The sequence below is a fragment of the Mesoplodon bidens genome, assembly GCF_964165515.1.
Source record: "Mesoplodon bidens genome assembly, chromosome: X".
NCBI lineage: Eukaryota > Metazoa > Chordata > Mammalia > Artiodactyla > Ziphiidae > Mesoplodon > Mesoplodon bidens.
The window spans coordinates 76,620,315-76,638,980 of record NC_138163.1 but is presented as its reverse complement, the minus strand read 5'-3'; the positions used below and the strand labels follow the sequence as shown (position 1 = coordinate 76,638,980).

Below are 18,666 nucleotides of genomic sequence, written 5' to 3'. Positions count from 1 at the left end.
TTCACTATGGCTCACTCTTGAATTCTTTCCTGCACGAAGCCAGGGACCTTCACTTGGCAGCACATCCCAGGAACTCACCCGAGACCTGGAACATGACCATCCTCTTGTACCCCATTTTCCTGCAACATCTTCACAAAGGAAGAGGAAGAAGGTGGTCTTCTCTCCTTTCCCACTTTTCCTTTGATTGTAAAAATGTAGCCAACTTAGTTCTCAGGGCAGAACCCTCTTGCCTGCCTGCTTGTATACTTCACATCATCTTACATTAATAAATCTACTTCTTGCCTATCACTTTGCCTCTCGCTGAATTCCTTCTGTGCTGAGACATAAAAAGCTGAGCTTCATTGAGTCCTGAGACCACATGTGCGGTTTCACCTTGGGAGGGTGTGAGTCCCCACCTAAGCCAGAGGTTGCAGGTTCAAGTCCCATCTGAGGCACGACTGGGTTTTAATCCCATCTGAGGTGGGATTGTGTTCAGGTACCAATCTGAGGTGTATGGTTTCACAGTGAAACTAACCTGTATGATACTATAATGATAGATAGATGTCATTATACATTTGTCAAAATCCCTAGAATGTACAACATCAAGAGTGAAATCCAATGCAAACTATGGGATTTAGATGATAATGACTTCTCACTGTAGGTTCATCAACTGTAACAGATGTACAACTGTGGTGCAGGATGTTTACAGTGGGGGAGGCTGTGCATGTGTGTGGATGCATAATAGGAAATTTCTGTACTTTCCACTCAATTTTTCTGTGTACCTAAAACTGCTCTAAAGAATATAATTTATTTTTTTAAAACTCTTAATAAAGGGAACTTCCACAACAAGCTACAAAATACCCACAGGTAACATCATACTTAATGGTAAAAGACTGAATGCTTTTGCTCTAAGATCAGAATAAGAGAAGGAAATCCTCTCCTGCCACTTCCATTTAACATTGTAATGGAGATTCTTGCCAGAGCAAGTAAGCAAGAGAAAAGAAATAAAAGGCAGCCAGACTGAAAAGGAAGAAGTAAAATTGTCTTTGGAGACATTATCTTGAATAGAGAAAGTCCCAAGAAATCCATTAAAAATATTAGAACTAGTAAATGAGTTCAGAAAGGCTGAAGGATGTGAGAACAATATACAAAAGTCAACTGTATTTCTGTACACTTGCAAAGAATGATCTGAAAATAAAGAAAACAATCCATTTATAATACCATCAAAAAGAATAAAATGTTTAGGAATAAATTTAACAAGAGAAGTTAAAAGCTTATACTCTGAAAACTACAAAACATCATTGAAAGAAATTAAAGACTTAAATCAATGGTAAAACACTACATGGTCATGAAATAGAAGACAACATTAAGATGGCAATACTCCGCAAATTGATCTACAATTTTTTTAAAAAGGCAATCCCTGTCAGAATCTCACTTGACTTCTTTGTAGAAATTGACAAGCTCATTCTAAACTTCATGTAGAATTAAAATGGACCCAGAATAGTAAAAACAACCTTCAAAAGGAAAAACAAAATAGGAAGACTCGCACTTCAAGATTTTAAAACAACTATACTCAGTACAGTGTACTACAGGCAAAAGAACAGACATAAGAATCAGTCAAAAAGAAATGAAGTTCAGAAATAAACCCATATATCTATGATCAACTGATTTCCAACAGCATGCCAAGACCATTCAAAAGGGAGAGAATAGTCTTTTCAACAAACAGTATGGAACAACTGTGTATCCACATGCAAAAAGTTAAGTTGGAGACCTGCCTTACACCACATACAAAAATTAACTCTAAATGCATCATTAAAAACCTAAACATAAGAGCCTAAACTATAAAACTCTTTGAAGAAAATATTGGGGTAAATCTTTGTGACCCCAGATTTAGAAATAGATCCTTAGACATGACACCATAAGTATGAGCACAAGAATAAAAATAGATACGCTGGACTTTATCAAAACTAAAAGCATTTGTGCTTCAAAGGACATCATCAAGAAAATTAAAGAAATACATACATATACACAACAGAATGCTATTCAGCCTTAAAAGGGAAGAAAAATTTGATACATGCTACAACACTGATTAACCTTGAAGACATTATGTCAAGTAAAATAAGCCAGACACAAAAGGACAAATACCATATGACCCCACTTATATGAGGTTCCTAAAGTAGTCATATTCATAGAGAAAACGTAGAATAGTGGTTGCCAGGGACTGGGGGTAAAGGGGATTGGGAAGTTAGTGATTTTAATGGGTACAGAGTTTCAGGTAGAGAAGACGAAAAAGTTCTGGAGATGAATGGTAGTGATGGTTTACACAACAGTGTGAATGTACTTAATGCCATAGAACTGTATACTTAAAATTGGTTAAAATAGTAAATTTTATATTGTGCATATTTTATCATAATAAAAGTCTAGAATATATAAAGAATTCTTATAAATCAATGATAGAAAGACAAACACCCAATTAAAAATGAGCAAAGGATCTAAATAGATAATTCTCCAAGGAATATATACAAACTACCAATAAGTACATGAAGAGATGCTCAACATCATTAACCATTAGGCAAAATGAAAACCAAAACCATAATAAGACACAACTTCTCATGTACTAGGATGGCTAAAATTAAAAAGTCAGATAACAACTACTGTTGGCAAGAATGCAGAGAAATCAGAATCCTCATACACTGCTGGGGGGAATGTGCAATGGTGTAGCCACTTTGGGAAACAGTTTGATATTTCCTCAAAGGATTTAACAGAGTTACCATATAACTCAGCAATTCCACTCCTAGGCATATAACCAAGAGAAATGAAAATATATGGCCACACACAAACTTGTTCACAAATGTTTATAGTAGCATTATTCATAATAGCCAAAAGGTAGAAACAAGATGTTATTGTCCATCAACAAATCAAACAAATGTGGTATATCCATATAAAGGAATGTTATTTGGTCATAAAAAGAAATGAAGTACTAATATGCACTACAACATAAATACACCCTGAACACATTATACTAAGTGAAAGAAGCCAGTCACAAAGAACCACATGTAATAGAATGCCATTCATAAGAAAGTCTGAAATAGGGAAATCTATAAAGACAAGAAAGTAGATTAGTGGTTGCTTAAGGCTGGGGGGTAGGGGGTGATATCTAAAGAGTACAGAGTTTCTTTTTCAGGTGATAATAATGTTATAGAATTTACTGTGGTGATGGCTGCATGTATTTGTGAACATACTAAAAACTACTGAATTGTACACTTTAAACTGGTGAATTGTATGGTAAGTAAATTATATCTCAATAATGGTGTTAAAAGTTTTAGTAGTCATTAGGGAAATGCAAATTAAAACCACACTGAGATATCACTAGATATCTATCAGAATGTCTAAATTTTTTTTTAAATAGTGGTAAAACCAAATGCTGGAGAGGATGCAGAAAAATTGATCCTTCTTACATTGCTATGAGAATATAAAATGGTATAGCCACTCTAGAAAACAATTTAGGAGTGTCCTTAAAAAAAAACATGCAACCATCCTGTGATGCACCAACTGCACTCCTGGGTGTTTATCCCAGAGAAATGAAAACTTATGTTGACACAAAAACCTGTACACTAATGTTTACTAGCAGCTTTATTTGTAACAGCCCAAATCTGGGATCATCCCAGATGTCCCTTAACGGGTAAATGGTTAAACTGTGGTACATCCATACCATAGAAAACTACACACTGCAATAAAAAGGAGAGAACTATTGACACATGCAACAACCTGGCTGAATCCCAGGGGAATTATGCTAAGTGAAAAAACCCAATCCCCAAACGTCATATACTATAGGATTCCATTTATAGAACATGTTTAAAATGAAAAACAATTTAGAAATGGAGGACAAATTAGTGATTTCCAGGTGTTAGGCACAGGTAGGAGTAGGGGTAGGGAGTTGAGCATGATTATAAAAGGGCAAGATGAGGAATCTGCATGTTGACTGTGGTGGTGGATACATGAATCAACTCAAGGTAATCAAACTGTATAGAACTTAACAAAAACACAAAAGTACAAGTAAAACTGAGGAAATCTAAATCAGATTGGTAGATATCAATAACGTGGTTAACTGACAATATGTTATACTTCTGTAGAATGTTGGTACCGTGAGAAACTGGGAAAAGTGTATAAGAGCTGTGTGTGTGTTACAACTGCATATGAATCTACATCCATCTCAATAAAAATACCACTTTAGGGCTTCCCTGGTGGCGCAGCAGTTGAGAGTCCGCCTGCCGATGCAGGGGACGCGGGTTCGTGCCCCGGTCCGGGAAGATCCCACATGCCGCGGAGCGGCTGGGCCTGTGAGCCATGGCCGCTGAGCCTGCGCGTCCGGAGCCTGTGCTCCGCAACGGGAGAGGCCACAACAGTGAGAGGCCCGCGTACCGCAAAAAAAAAAAAAAAAAAAAAAAAAAAAATACCACTTTAGGGAAAAAACTCAGAAAACTAGGGGAGGGGAACTTCCTCAACTTGACAGAATATTTACAAAAATCTTATACAGTAACCATCATACTTAATGGTGAAAGAGTTGAACGCTTTCCCACTAACATCAGAAACACCAAGATGTCTGCTATCATCATTCTTCTTCAACGTAATAATAGAAAATACAGAAAGTCCTACCCAGCATAATGAGGCAAGAAAAGGAATTAAAAGGCAAAGAGATGGAACGGAAGAAATAAACGTGACCCTATTTGCAGACAACCAGATTAGGTAGAAAATTCCAATAAATCTAAAAGATGAAAAAGAAGCTACCTAGAGCAGGTTCACAGGATACAAGGTCGACATAAAAAACATAACTGAATTCCTGCAATGAACAATTGGAATCTGAAATTTAAAAACCAGGGAATTTAAAATAGCACCACAAAAATGAAGTAAGAAGGTAAAAATTTATCAAAGTATGTGCAAGATTAGTATATGGCTAACTACAAAACACTGGGCCAACTGAGAGTTTCTATCAACATTTTTTTTTTCTCTATCATTAAACATTCCTATTCTTTACATGTATTTGGTGGATAACTAAACAGATTTATTGGGGAAAGGATCTGAAGAGCAAGTGTCCTGCACACTTTTTATTTTTCAATGTTTTCTGTTCTCAGATTGGATTATTTCTATTAGACTATCATCAAACTTACTGAAACTACTACAGGTATCTCTAATCTCCTGTTAAGTACAAACAGTGATTTGTTATTCAGAAATTTATTTTTCAGTTCTAGAATTTCAAATTGGTTCTTTTTTATATTTTCTATGCTTGTACTGAGATTTCTTACCTGTCCATTCAACATAAATGTATTTGCTTTATTATACTAAAGCACAGTTGCAATAGCTGCTTTAATATTCTTGTTTGCTAATTTCAACATTTGAGACATATGGGGATTGCCTCTACTGCTTGCCTTTCCTTTTGAACATGAGTCACAATTTCCTCTTTTTATTTCAGATTGGGTACTGGACATTTTTAAAGATACAGTGAAAACACTGCATGCCATTACAGTTGATATTTTTGTTAATAGCGGATAGTCAACTTACCTGAAATCAAACCCCAAAATATATACCCCCTAGTGTAAGCAGCTGAAAGCTTTATTCTGTTCTTTTAGCCCTAACTGGGCTACCTAGAATCTGGGCTGCACTTGTGATTCAACCAGATATGGCAAGAGTTTTTGCAGGTTCCAGAGCTCCCAAACTGTAGCTCTCTTCTAGGTGGGATCTCCCCTCTCATTTTACTAAACCTACTGTGGTCTCCCTAAATTCCTTTATGCCTCATCAAGAATGCAGGTTTCCATTCAACTCTTTTAACTGAAGAATAATTAACTTAATATATTAGTTTTAGGTGCACAACATAGTGATTCAATATTTTATAGGTTACAAAATGACCATCCCTACAAGTCTAGTTATCATCTGTCACCATACAAAGTTATTACAATATTGATGACTATTAATTTTTCTTTAAATGTTTGATAGACTTCACCTATGAAACCAACTGCTCTTAAACTTTTGTTTGTTGGAAGTTTTTTGATTACTAATTGAATTTCATTAGTAATCAGTCTGTTCAGATTTTGTATTTCTCCATGATTCAGTCTTGAAAATTGTAAGTTTCTAGGAATTTATCCATTTCTTCGATGTTGTCCTATTTGTTGGCACAATAGTCTCTTAGGATTCATTGCATTGATGTGGTATAAGTTGTTACTTTTCCTCTTTCCTTTCTCATTTTATTTATTTGGACTCTCTTTTTTTCATGATGAGTCTGACTTAAGGTTTTTCAATTTTGTTTACATTTTCAAAAAAAACTAGCTCGTAGTCTCACTGATCTTTTCTATTATTTTTTAGTCTCTATTTCATTTATTTCTGCCTTGATCTTTATGGTTTATTTCCTTCTACTAACTTTGGGTTTTGTTTGTTCTTCTTTTTCTAGCTCCTTTATATGTAAGAAAAGCATGATCCTCAAAAGGAAATCTATAAATTAGACTTCCTCAAAATTTTAAACTTTCACTCTGCAAAAGACCCTGTTAAGAGGAAGAAGACGAGCTATCAGTTGCATTATTTCCAATCTGACCTTTATTATTTCCTTCCTTTTACTAAGTCGGGACTTGTTTTGTTCTTCTTTTTCTAGTCCCTTTAAATGTAAAGCTACATTTTTTTTAATTTGAGATTTTTCTTTTTTCTTGAAGTTGGCCTGTATCACTATAATCTTCCCTCTTGGAACTGTTTTTGCTGCATCCCATAGATTTTGGAAAGTTGTGTTTCCATTTTCATGTGTCTCAAGGTATTTTTTAATTTCCTCTTTGATTTCTTCATTGATGCACTGGTTTTGTAGCATTTTGTTTAGTACCCCAGCTTTCTTTTCATTTCCTTTTGCATTGAATACCTTTTTCTATCCCTTCAGTATCACTCTGTTTGTCTTTAGATCTGAAGTGAGTCTCTTGTAGGCAGCATATAAATGGGTCTTGTTTTTTAATCCATTCAGCCATCTCTATTTTGATTGGAGCATTTAGTCAATTTATATTTAAAGTGGTTATTGATAAGGATGTACTTATTGCCATTTTGTTAATTATTTTCTGCTTGCTTTTATAGTTATTCTCTATTCCTTTCTTCTCTTGGTTTCTTCACATGTAGTTTTTAAAAATATTTTATTAATTTATTTTTTGGCTGCCTTGGGTCTTAGCTGCGGCGCACGGGCTTCTCTCTAGTTGTGGTGTGTGGGCTCTCAAGTTGCGGCACACAGGCTCAGTAGTTGCAGCATGCAGACTTAGTTGCCCCATGGCATGTGGCATCTTAGTTCCCTGACCAGGGATCAAACCCACGTCCCCTGTGTTGGAAGGCAGATTCTTAACCACTGGACCACGAGGGAAGTCTCTTCCCTTATAGTTTGATGATGTTCTTTATGTTTGGGCTCCTTTACTTTTTGTTTATCTATTGTAGGTTTTGGGTTTGCAGTTACCATCAGGTTGATATGTGTGCACACATACACACACACACATCGATTTAATTGAGGCTGATAGTTCCTTAAGTTCAAATATATTCTGAAAGTACTACATTTTTACTACCCCCTCCAACATTTTGTTTCTGACATATTTTACAACTTTACACTTTGTGTATCCCTTAGCTACTTATTGTAGTTATAGTTGATTTTACTACCTTTTGTCTTTTAACCTTCCTACTAGCTTTGTAAGTGGCTGATTTACTATATACTTACCTTTACCAGTGAGATTTTTTTCTTTCATATATTTTCTTATTTCTAGCTATTACCTTTTCTTTTCCACCTAAGAAGACGTTTTAACATTTTTTGTAAGGCCATTTTAGTGGTGCTGAACTCCTTTAGGTTTTGCTTGTCTGGGAAACTCCATCTCCCCTTCAATTCTGAATGATAACCTTGCCAGGTAGAGTATTCTTGGTTGGAAGGTTTTTTTACTTTCAGTACTTTAAATATATCATGCCACCCCCTTCTGGCTTGCTGAGTTTCTGCTGAAAAATCAGCTAATAATTTTATGGGATTTTCCTTGTATATGATTAGTTGTTTTTCTCCTGCTGCCCATAAAATTCTCGCTTTATCTTTTGCCATTTTACTTACATGTCTTGGTGTGGATCTCTTTGGGTTCACGTTGTTTGGGACTCTGTGATTCTTGTACCTAGATGTCTGTTTCCTCTCCCAGACTAGGGAAGTTTTCAGACATTATTTCTTTAAGTAAATTTTTTGTCCCTTTCTCTCTCTCTTCTCCATCTGAGACCCCTACCCCTACTATGAGAATGTTAGTAATCCTGATGTCCCAGAGATCCCTTAAACTCTCATTTTTAAAAATTCTTTTTTTTCTGTTCTGATTGGGTGATTTCCACTATTCTGTCTTCCAAATCACTGATGTGTTCTACTGTATCAACTAATCTGCTGTTAATTTCCTCTACTGTATTTTCCAATATTGTGTTCTTCAGTTCTGACTGGTTTCTTTCTTATATTTTCTAACTCTTTGTTGAAGTTCTCACTGTGTTCCTCCATTCTTCTCCCTAGTTTGGTAAGCATCTTTATGACCATTTCTTTGAATTCATTATCAGGTAAATTACTTATCTCCATTTCATTAAGATTTTTTTTCTGCAGTTTTATCCTGCTCTTTCACTTGGAACATATTCCTCTGTCCCCATTTTGTTTGACTTTGTGTTTCTTTCTATACATCAGGCAAAACAGGTACCTCTCCCGGTCTTGAAGGCATAACCTCAGTTAAGAGCATCCCCTGTGTAGTCTGCGTGTGCCAGGCAGCTTTGGCAAGTCGGCTGGAGCCAGTAAGTCATGGGCCGGGGGGTCCTGGGGCACTGTACACTCAGGCTGCCTTGGTAGGACGCCTATAGCTTGTGTGGGCCAGAGGTATGCTGAGGTGGCCTTGGAAGGCTAGCTAGAAAACATGGACTATGTTCCCACTTGTGCTATCAAGGTAAAGGAGGAACACAAAACATGGTGCTCTCTAGCACCTTCAACACTGGAGATAGTTCCAGCAGTTCCCTGCCCATTTAGCAGACACTCTAGGGTTAGTAAGTGGATTTCCTTCATGTACAGTCTAGGGCCCCTTTATTTTTATTTTATTTATTTTATTTATTTATTTATTTATTTTTGCGGTACATGGGCCTCTCACTGTTGTGGCCTCTCCCGCTGCGGAGCACAGGCTCTGGACGCACAGGCTCAGCAGCCATGGCTCACGGGCCCAGCCACTCCGCGGCATGTGGGATCTTCCCTGACCGGGGCACGAACCCGTGTCCCCTGCATTGGCAGGCAGACTCCCAACCACTGCACCACCAAGGGAGCCCTAGGTCCCCTTTAAACCACTGCTTTTTCTCTGTGCCCCAGGGGAGGCGGGTCTGTACACAGGCCCCTTAGTGATATCCCTCGCCACGGCAGTACACTACACTGAAGTGGGGTTCCCACCAATACTCTCTCTCTGTCTCCTACCAATCTCTATGTGGTCCTTTTATCATCTGTTGTGGAGAAGCTGTTTAATCAGACCTCAGTTCTTCTGCAAGAGGCATTGCTCTTTACGTAGCTGTAGATTCGGTGTGTCTGTGGGGAGGGGTGAGATCAGGGTCTTCCTACCACCTTGGACCAAATGCTGAGTTTTATGCTGGTTCAACCTTAGTCACAAGAAGGCTATCAGAAGTAGTGGGGTTGCAAGCTCAAACAGCATATCCAGAAGGACAGAGCTATCCAAGGCTTAAATTCCACTGATGGAGCTAACTGGCACCTTTCCTAAGGAAAAAAGGTTTAACAATTGGGAATTCAGCCATTAATACTTCTTTCTTCCATGGGTTGACCCTACTCCAGTTTGTGTCTGCTTTGTGTCACTGTTCAGTTTCCTCACATCATTGTGTTCAGTATTTTGGCCAGAATTAATAATTGGTATCTGTGAGAGATATCTGTTTATCCATACAGAGCTACTCTGCCACTACCAGAAGCAGAACTCCCCAACTAACTACTGAATATAGAACTGTGACAATATGATTTCATCCTAAAGACAAAAGGAACTTTAAACAAATATTTAACACTAGTTAGGTTTCTTTATTGTGATGGTTTGGTTTGCAAATTTGAAACTACGTGGATACAATGAAGACTAATCAACTGAGTACATAAACTGAGGATAATGGGAGCCACCTTTCTTTCTGTTGCAGTAAGAAGTTAAAATACAAAAAGAGGAAGACTAGAATGATGTCTGTAGTCCAAAGTAAAATTAAAAGTATCAATATCAATGCATGAAAACATAACACATATATTGGCTTTCTCTGCTAAAGGGCCTGGAAGCAGACATCCTGGTGGCAATGAGCACATCATACACCCAGATATTGCCTTCTAAATACCATATCCCACTAAAAGGAATCAGAACTCCTTGGAGAAATAACTGATTCCAGGGCTGGGGAAGGGACAGTGCAAAGTAAATAATGAACATCTTGTGAGAGCAGAAAGTAAGAAAGTGCTCAAGGTTGATGAAGACTTGTGAAAAGGTCTGCAGGAGCCATACAAAAGGGGTTCCCACTAGCCAATACTGGTACAATTTGGATATTAAAATAATGACAGTAAGAAAATGTTCATGGAAAAAGAAAAAAATTAGTATATAATAATATAAACAAATGAATACAGAGCATAGAAATGTAACCTTCTCCCTTATAGTAATATGCCAACTAAAACACAGGAGGAGTGATAGATCAGAACATCATGATTTTGAACCCAACATAGTAACATATCATTGAGCCAAGAATCGTGAATGGATGTGGTGTAGGCAGGATTTCGAGGAATGGTCCCCAAGATTTCATGATCCCAAATCTTCAGAACCTGTGAATGTGAGGAAATAACACTCCCAAGGTTTTGCTATGTAAAATGGCACAGTTGACCATAAAAATGGGAGCTCACTGGGGAGTGGTGAGAAGGAGGGGGTCTAACCTAATCACATGAGACCTTTAAAGTAGAAAAATGACTCCAGCTCGTGCAGAAGGTGCAGAAAAGCAAGCAAAAGTATAAGTCAGAGAAATTCAAAGCATGAGGAAGACACAACATGTTTTTGCTGTCTCTGTAGATGGAGGGGGCCATGTGAGAGGAAATTAAGGAGCTGAGAGGATCCTGGCCAATAGTCAGCAAGAAATGGGGACCTCAGGCCTACAAGCACAATGAATTGAACTCTGCCAACAACCTGAATGAGCATGGAAATGGATTTTTCCACAGAGTCTCCAGAAAGGAACATAGTCTTACTGTCACTTTGACTTAGACCTTGTGATTCCCTGAGCAGAGCTCATCAAAACCCACCTGGACTCCAAACCTACAGAACTATGAGATAATAAATTTGGGTTGGGACTTCCCTGGTGGTGCAGTGGTTAAGAATCCACCTGCCAATGTGGGGGACGCGGGTTTGATCCCTGCTCCAGGAAGACCCTACATGCTGCAGAGCAACTAAGCCCATGTGCCACAACTACTCAGCCTGCGCTCTAGAGTCTGCAAGTCATAACTACTGAGCCCACATGCCACAACTAGTGAAGCCTGCACACCTAGAGTCCTGGAGTCCGTGCCCCGCAGCAAGGGAAGCCACTGCAATGAGAAGCCTGCACACCACAACGAAGAGTAGACCCCGCTCGCCACAACTAGAGAAAGCCCACGTGCAGCAATGAAGACCCAATGCAGCCATAAATAAATAAATAATCTGGGTTGTTTTAAGCTGCTTAGTTTGTGGTAATTTGCAGTAAGAAACCATAAAAGCTAACTTCTGATGATGAAAAGAATACCTAAGGGGGCTTCCCTCGTGGCGCAGTGGTTGAGGGTCTGCCTGCTGATGCAGGGGACATGGGTTTGTGCCCCCATCCGGGACGATCCCACATGCCATGGTGCAGCTGGGCCTGTGAGCCATGGTCGCTAGGCATGCACGTCTGGAGCCTGTGCTCCACAACGGGAAAGGCCACAGCAGTGAGAGGCCCACGTACCGTCAAAAAAAAAAAAAAAAAAAAAAAGAATACCTAAGTTAATTTCAAAGTAATCTTCAACAAATTACTTATTAGTTACAAAGGAATAAATCATACCTTTACAGTGGCTTAACCTAGAAAAACAACCATAACCAAATAACCTAAGTTAACATCACCAATAAACGGGGAGATTATATCACGTGCCATGTGATATGATGTATGGACAAGAACATAACGCCACTTACATGGCAATCCTGCCAAAAATTAAAAATCCCAATCTAATTATAACTAATCAAACAAATCCACACTGAGGGACAACCACCAAAATAATATATCTGTACATTTGAAAAATGTTACGGTTCCAGCTTGTTTCAGATTTGAAAAGGCTAAAGACCAAATAACTATATACAATGTGGCATCTTCAACTGGATCCTGGACTTGGTGGGGGGGGAAGTTACCTATGAAAACACTGTTGGGGCAATTTATGAATTAAGACTACAGACTGTGGATTAGATAAAAGTACATATTTCATTTTATTCACCTATTTATCCCTCCCATTGTTATTTATAACTTCCTGTATTTTGGTGTCACCATTTCGAATTATTTTCCTTCTCATTTAAGAAAACCCTTTAGTATTTCCTCTAGTGTCGGTGTGCTGACATCAAGTTCTCACTTTTTATCTTTATTCCACCTTCACATTTCAAAGATGTTTTCACTGAGAAAACTTCGACGCTGGCAATTATTTTCACTTGTCACTTTAAATAAATAATTTCTTCATCATCCAGCTTCTAACATTCCTGTCGTCAAATGAGCTATCAGTGTTATTGTTGTTCAGAAACATTCAACATTCAAAAAGCAAAGACATTTTTCCTCTGGCTGCTCCTAAGATTGTTCTCTTTGTTTTCGTTCTTTAGGAGTTTAATTATGATATTCATAGCTGTAGTTTTCTATTTATCCTGCGTGGGGTTCACAGTGTTTCATGAATCTACAGCTTGATGTCTTTCTTCACTTTTATAAAATGCTCAGTGAGGGACTTCCCTGGTGGTCCGGTGGTAAAGAACCCGCCTTACAATGCAGGGGATGCAGGTTTGATCCCTGGTCAGGGAGCTAAGATCCCACATGCCATGGGGCAACTAAGCCCGAGCGCCACAACTACTGAGCTTGCACACCTCAACAAGAGAGCCTGCATGCTGCAAACTACAGAGCCCACGTGCCCTGGAGTCTGCGCGCCACAACTAGAGAAGAGAAAATCCTCACGCCACAGCTAGAAAGAAGCCCGAGTACCATAATGAAAGAGCCGGCACACCACAACTAAGTCCTGACACAGCCAAAAATAAATAAAATAAATAAATCTTTAAACAAAACAAAAAAGAAAATGCTCAGTGAATATCTCGTCAAACTCAGCTTCTGACCCATTCTCTCTTTTCTCCTTCTGGTACTCTAATTACACATATGGCTGAACTTTTCACTGTGATCTACCGCTCTTCACCCTTTTTGTACATATTGTGTTTGTGTGCAAGTACGTGTGTGTGTGTGTGTGTGTGTGTGTATTCACCTCTTATATATGTGGCTACCCTTAAAAACCTCAAAACAAATGATGGTAATCATCATATATGATACAAGATACTTCTAAAAAGGAAAAAGGGAGGTAGAAAGGAAATGTTTTTTATTAAAAAAATTTATGTACCAAATCTACTCAAAGAAGTTATCAAACAACATAAAAATGTAACTCATAATACATGAATAACTTCTAGGATAATATATTTCTGTACTATTCCTACAACTTCTAATACTACCTATTTTAAACAGTTAACATTCATCACCCACCTCTATAAAACATTTCCATTACACACAAAACCCTAAGTATATGCTTCTCTAAGCATCTATAACCATAAAACCTTACACTTTTTACTTATCTGAATTAAAATCTCAAGTATCAGATATTATCTAACTACTAGATACACAGGGGCTATTAAAGACTTTAATAACTGCACCTGCTCAAAAATAAATGGAAAATAGACTAGAAGATGTTACACATCCTTTGTCAATTTACCTGTGCTTTGGTTCATCACAAGTCTTGGAGGAGAACTTGTTTCTTCAGATTCTTCTGATGAATGTGCCAGAAAGTCATGAAGCTTCTGCACCAATGTATTCAACTTGCTTTCACTGTCAAAATAAAAATTTTAAGAATATCCTAACTTACCAGGTCATATATTAAATTAAATATAAAGTTTAACAAACTGAAAATATATCTACACTGTAAGTGGTCTGAAAAAATGCATACTCAAAATAAGAATTAAAGAAAATGAATTTTCTGTATTTCACTGAGGATATGAAAACATGAGTAACAAAATCTACCTGTACACTTACCTACAATCAAAGTATAATTCAAGGACTGTGATAAACCATAATGGAAACGAATATGAAAAAGAATGTACATATATGCATATATGTATACCTGAATAACTTTGCTGTACACCTGAAACTAACACATTGTTAATCAACTATACTCCAATATAAAATTAAATTATTTTAAAAAAGTATAATTCAAGGACTGTGATAAACCATAACAGAAAATATGAAAAAGAATGCATCTATATGCATATATGTATAACTGAATCACTTTTCTGTACAACAGAAATTAACACTGTAAAATAACTATACTTGAATAAAATAAATTAAAAAATTAAAAAAGTACTATTCAAGGAAAATGCTGGTAGTATGAGATTTTGCTCTACATCATTTAAAATTATAATCCAGTAATTTATCAAATATATTTCCTGAGCACTTAGTCTCTGGAAGCCTTCAGTAGTTCTTTTGTTTATTATTCTATTTTCTGCTTAGAACAGAATAAATGTATAAATGACAAACACTAAGATGAATAAAACATAGAACAGGACCTAGAAGAGCTCACAGATTCCCATGGAAATATTTATGTAACTAAATTATTACAGCATATCCTATTAAGTTACATAATAAGTGTATCTGTAATCCAAAAACAGGGTTATAAAAAGTTAAAAGTTTAAAATGAAGAAAATAAACATATACCCCATTTCTAATAAAAGATTTCCTAAACTTAAAAGCAAGAAAGAAAATAGATAAAACTGATTTCATTATAATTCAAAACTTCTGAAAAAGATATCATCAAGAAAGTGAAGGGACAACCCACACAGCTGATGACAACTATTTTCAAATCATATATCTGAAAAGGCATTAATAATCCTTTTATAAAATATATACCCTTTTAATAATGTAAAGAATTCTTACAATTAAACAGTAAAAAGGTAAACCCAATTTGAAATGGGTTTTAAAGAACTTAGATATACAACAACTCAACAACAAAAAACCAAACAACCCAACTGAAAAACGGGCAGAAGACCTAAATAGACATTTCTCCAAAGAAGACATACAGATGGCCAGCAGGCACATGAAAAGATGCTCAACATCGCTAATTATTAGAGAAATGTAAATCAAAACTACAATGCAATACCACCTCATACCAGTCAGAATGGCCACCATTAAAAAGTCTACAAATAACAAATGATGGAGAGGGTGTGGAGAAAAGGGAACCCTCCTACACTGTTGGTAGGAATATAAGTTGGTGCAGCCACTGTGGAAAACAGTATGGAGGTTCCTCAGAAAACTAAAATAGAATTACCATATGATCCAGCAATCCTACTCTTGGGCATATATCCAGACAAAACTATAATTCTAAAAGGTACATGCATCCCTATGTTCATAGCAGCATTATTCAGAATAGCCAAAACATGGGAACAACCTAAATGTCCACTGACAGATGAAAGGATAAAGAAAATGTGGTACATATATACAATGAAATACTACTTAGCCATAAAAAAGAACAAAATCATGCCATTTGCAGCAACACGCATGCAACTAGAGATCACCATACTAAGTGAAGTAACTCAGGAAGAGAAAGACAAATACCACGTGATATCACTTATATGTGGAATCTAAAATATGACATAAATGAACCTATGTATGAAACAAAAACAGAATCACAGACATAGAGAGCAGACTGGTGGTTGTCAAGGGGGAGGGCGTTGGGGGGGGGATAGAGTGGGAGGTTGGGGGTAGCAGATGTAAGATTTTATATATAGAATGAACAAACAAGGTCCTACTGTATAGCACAGAGAACTATATTCAATATCCTATGATAGACCATAATGGAAAAGAATATTTTTAAAAAAGAATGTATATATATGTATAACTGAATCACTTTGCTGTGCAGCAGAAATCAACACAACATTGTAAGTCAACTCTACCTCGATAAAAAAAATAAGTTAGATATATAATTCTAAGAATGTACACAAATAGGAAGCACATGAAAAAATGCTCAAGATTATTCATCATTAGAGCAAAATATAAATCAAAACCAAAATGAGATACTATTTTACACTCTTTAGAATGGATATCATAATAATTTTTTAAAAATAAGGGTTGGCAAGGATGGAAAGAAACTGGAACTCACATACACTGCCGGTGGGAATGTAAAATGGGACAGTCAGTACGAAAAACATTTTAGTAGTAATTCAAAAAGTTAAACGCAGAGTTACCAAATAACCCAGCAATTCGACTCCTAAATATATACCCAAGAGAAAGAAAACATATGCCCACACTCAAAAAACTATACAGCAAAGTTCATAGCAGCAATATTCGTAACAGCCAAAAAGTGAAAAGTACCCAAATATCCATCAACTGATGAAGAGACAATGGGATATTATACCCCAATTAAAAGGAATGAAATATTCATCTATACTAAGCATGGATGAACATTGGAAACTTTGTGCTAAAAAATGCAGACACAGGGCTTCCCTGATGGCGCAGTGGTTGAGAGTCCACCTGCCGATGCAGGGGACACGGGTTCGTGCCCCGGTCCGGGAAGATCCCACATGCCGTGGAGCGGCTGGGCCGGTGAGCCATGGCCACTGAGCCTGTGCGTCTGGAGCCTGTGCTCCGCAACGGGAGAGGCCACAACAGTGAGAGGCCCATGTACCGCAAAAAAAAAAAAAAAAAAAAAAACAAACATTAAGAAACAGGTAACATCTTGGTCAGCCCTTCATGGGCCAGATACCACCCTGATTCAAGCAGGGTGCTGGGCTCCAAACCCAGTGGCCCCTCTGTACCGTTTTTCTACATTTGGTTAGGAAGATCCCAAGATATTTAGTGAACGAAAAAGAAATGAAATTAACAGGCATACTGCAACTAGACATTGTGTGTGGGATTTTGGTTTTTTTTGGTGGAGAGGGTTGTTTTAAATAATCTTGAAACAAACTTGACTCTAGAATATAGGTACCAAAAGAGGGTATGGTTTCTACTTTTTGCCATAACCTTCCTTTGGAAATGAGTCAGATGTACAAACAAATTATCATCAAGTCACTCAGTATCCTTAATCTTCAATTAGATAATGGAACCAGAGGAAAAGATGCTACATGTCAACCAATGGCACACAATATTTCTGGTAACCAAAATTTAAAAATAAGAATGGATGATGTCATTCTACATCTTGTTCCATCAACAGATTACCAAACAGCAAAAGCATTGTACTTTAGAAATGAAAGAGTACAGCAAACCAGCATAATGATGATTATCACACTCATTCCTAGAATTCACAGCAATCCAACCACAAAGCCAGCTATCACATGAATTTATACTGTAGCTGAACAAGGTCAAGACTATGGATAAATCAATGCAGCCCATTAATAGTACCTCAATATGCAAAAATTAAAACAAGAGGATACAATCAGAACTTTTCTGTTCTCTGAAGGACGGCATTCTTAGGAATGAACATATTTGTATAATATTATACATTATGAGACCAGCTAGAAGTCCAATGGTGAAAAAAAAATTGATACTTAAAAAATTGGCCCATTCATTTGAAAAATCTTCTCTAAGGGCAGATGTGATATTTGGAAATAGCCAAATGTCATTTAGAGTCAAGTATGGTGAATAATGAAAGATTATCAGGTGCATTAAAATTAGTTTTTGCCAAAATCCAAAGTATTCCTGAAGACTTAATTTCTTGCATGTCTTCTACATTGGTTACAAAAGGAGAGTTCTTGAAGTATCCTCAGGAATGACATCATCATTGGTTTCAGTATGGCCTCCAAGGGTGACTATTTAGAAGGGAAATATTCATTCATTTATAAAAGCTCTGATGTCAGCTTTTAAAATCTGCCTCATTTCTAGAGTCATACATTGGAGATGGTCCTTGGAATTAAGTCTTATTTGTGGAAATGATATTTTAAACACACCAAATAAACTATTTAAAAGACAACACTTATCAACCCTTTTGTAAAATGAAGGATCTTTTCCTAAGGCAAAACTGCACACATTAACTTATCAGTTTTATAATTGTGAACTATTCTAAGTTATTTTTATTAAACCCAGACGTGGCTGTCACTCTGTTCCTCCTCCACCAAAATGTGAAGCTTACTCCATCAGTACTATACATTACTTAATTCTAGATTCTAGGTATAAGTCCTTAAAATGATCCTTAAGAGTAGTTAAAAATCTTGACTGAAGAAGAATCTGATCAGCCTTCATACTCACAAACACACAATTACAACATGGGTTTGATGTAAATGACCAATGACATCTAATCTACCTATCTTCAAGAGGACCAAAAAAATTCTAAATTCCTAATGTAACCTAACCATATCATAAATGACTGGATTTCAGACAAGTTTTAAGTACTAATGTCAGTGTTTTTAACTATGGGCC

General features: G+C 36.9%; 1 protein-coding gene across 7 annotated transcripts in view; it reads right to left on the bottom strand.

Annotated features, from left to right (window-relative positions):
* ATRX (ATRX chromatin remodeler) overlaps nucleotides 1-18,666 on the bottom strand; it is a 237,956-nt gene that overhangs the window by 170,634 nt on the left and 48,656 nt on the right. For all 7 annotated transcript variants that reach the window (XM_081222784.1, XM_081222780.1, XM_081222782.1 and 4 more), the window contains one exon: nucleotides 13,979-14,091. In XM_081222784.1, the coding sequence (XP_081078910.1) occupies nucleotides 13,979-13,994 (16 nt within the window). In that variant the 5' untranslated portion in view covers nucleotides 13,995-14,091. The remainder of the gene's footprint in view (nucleotides 1-13,978; nucleotides 14,092-18,666) is intronic.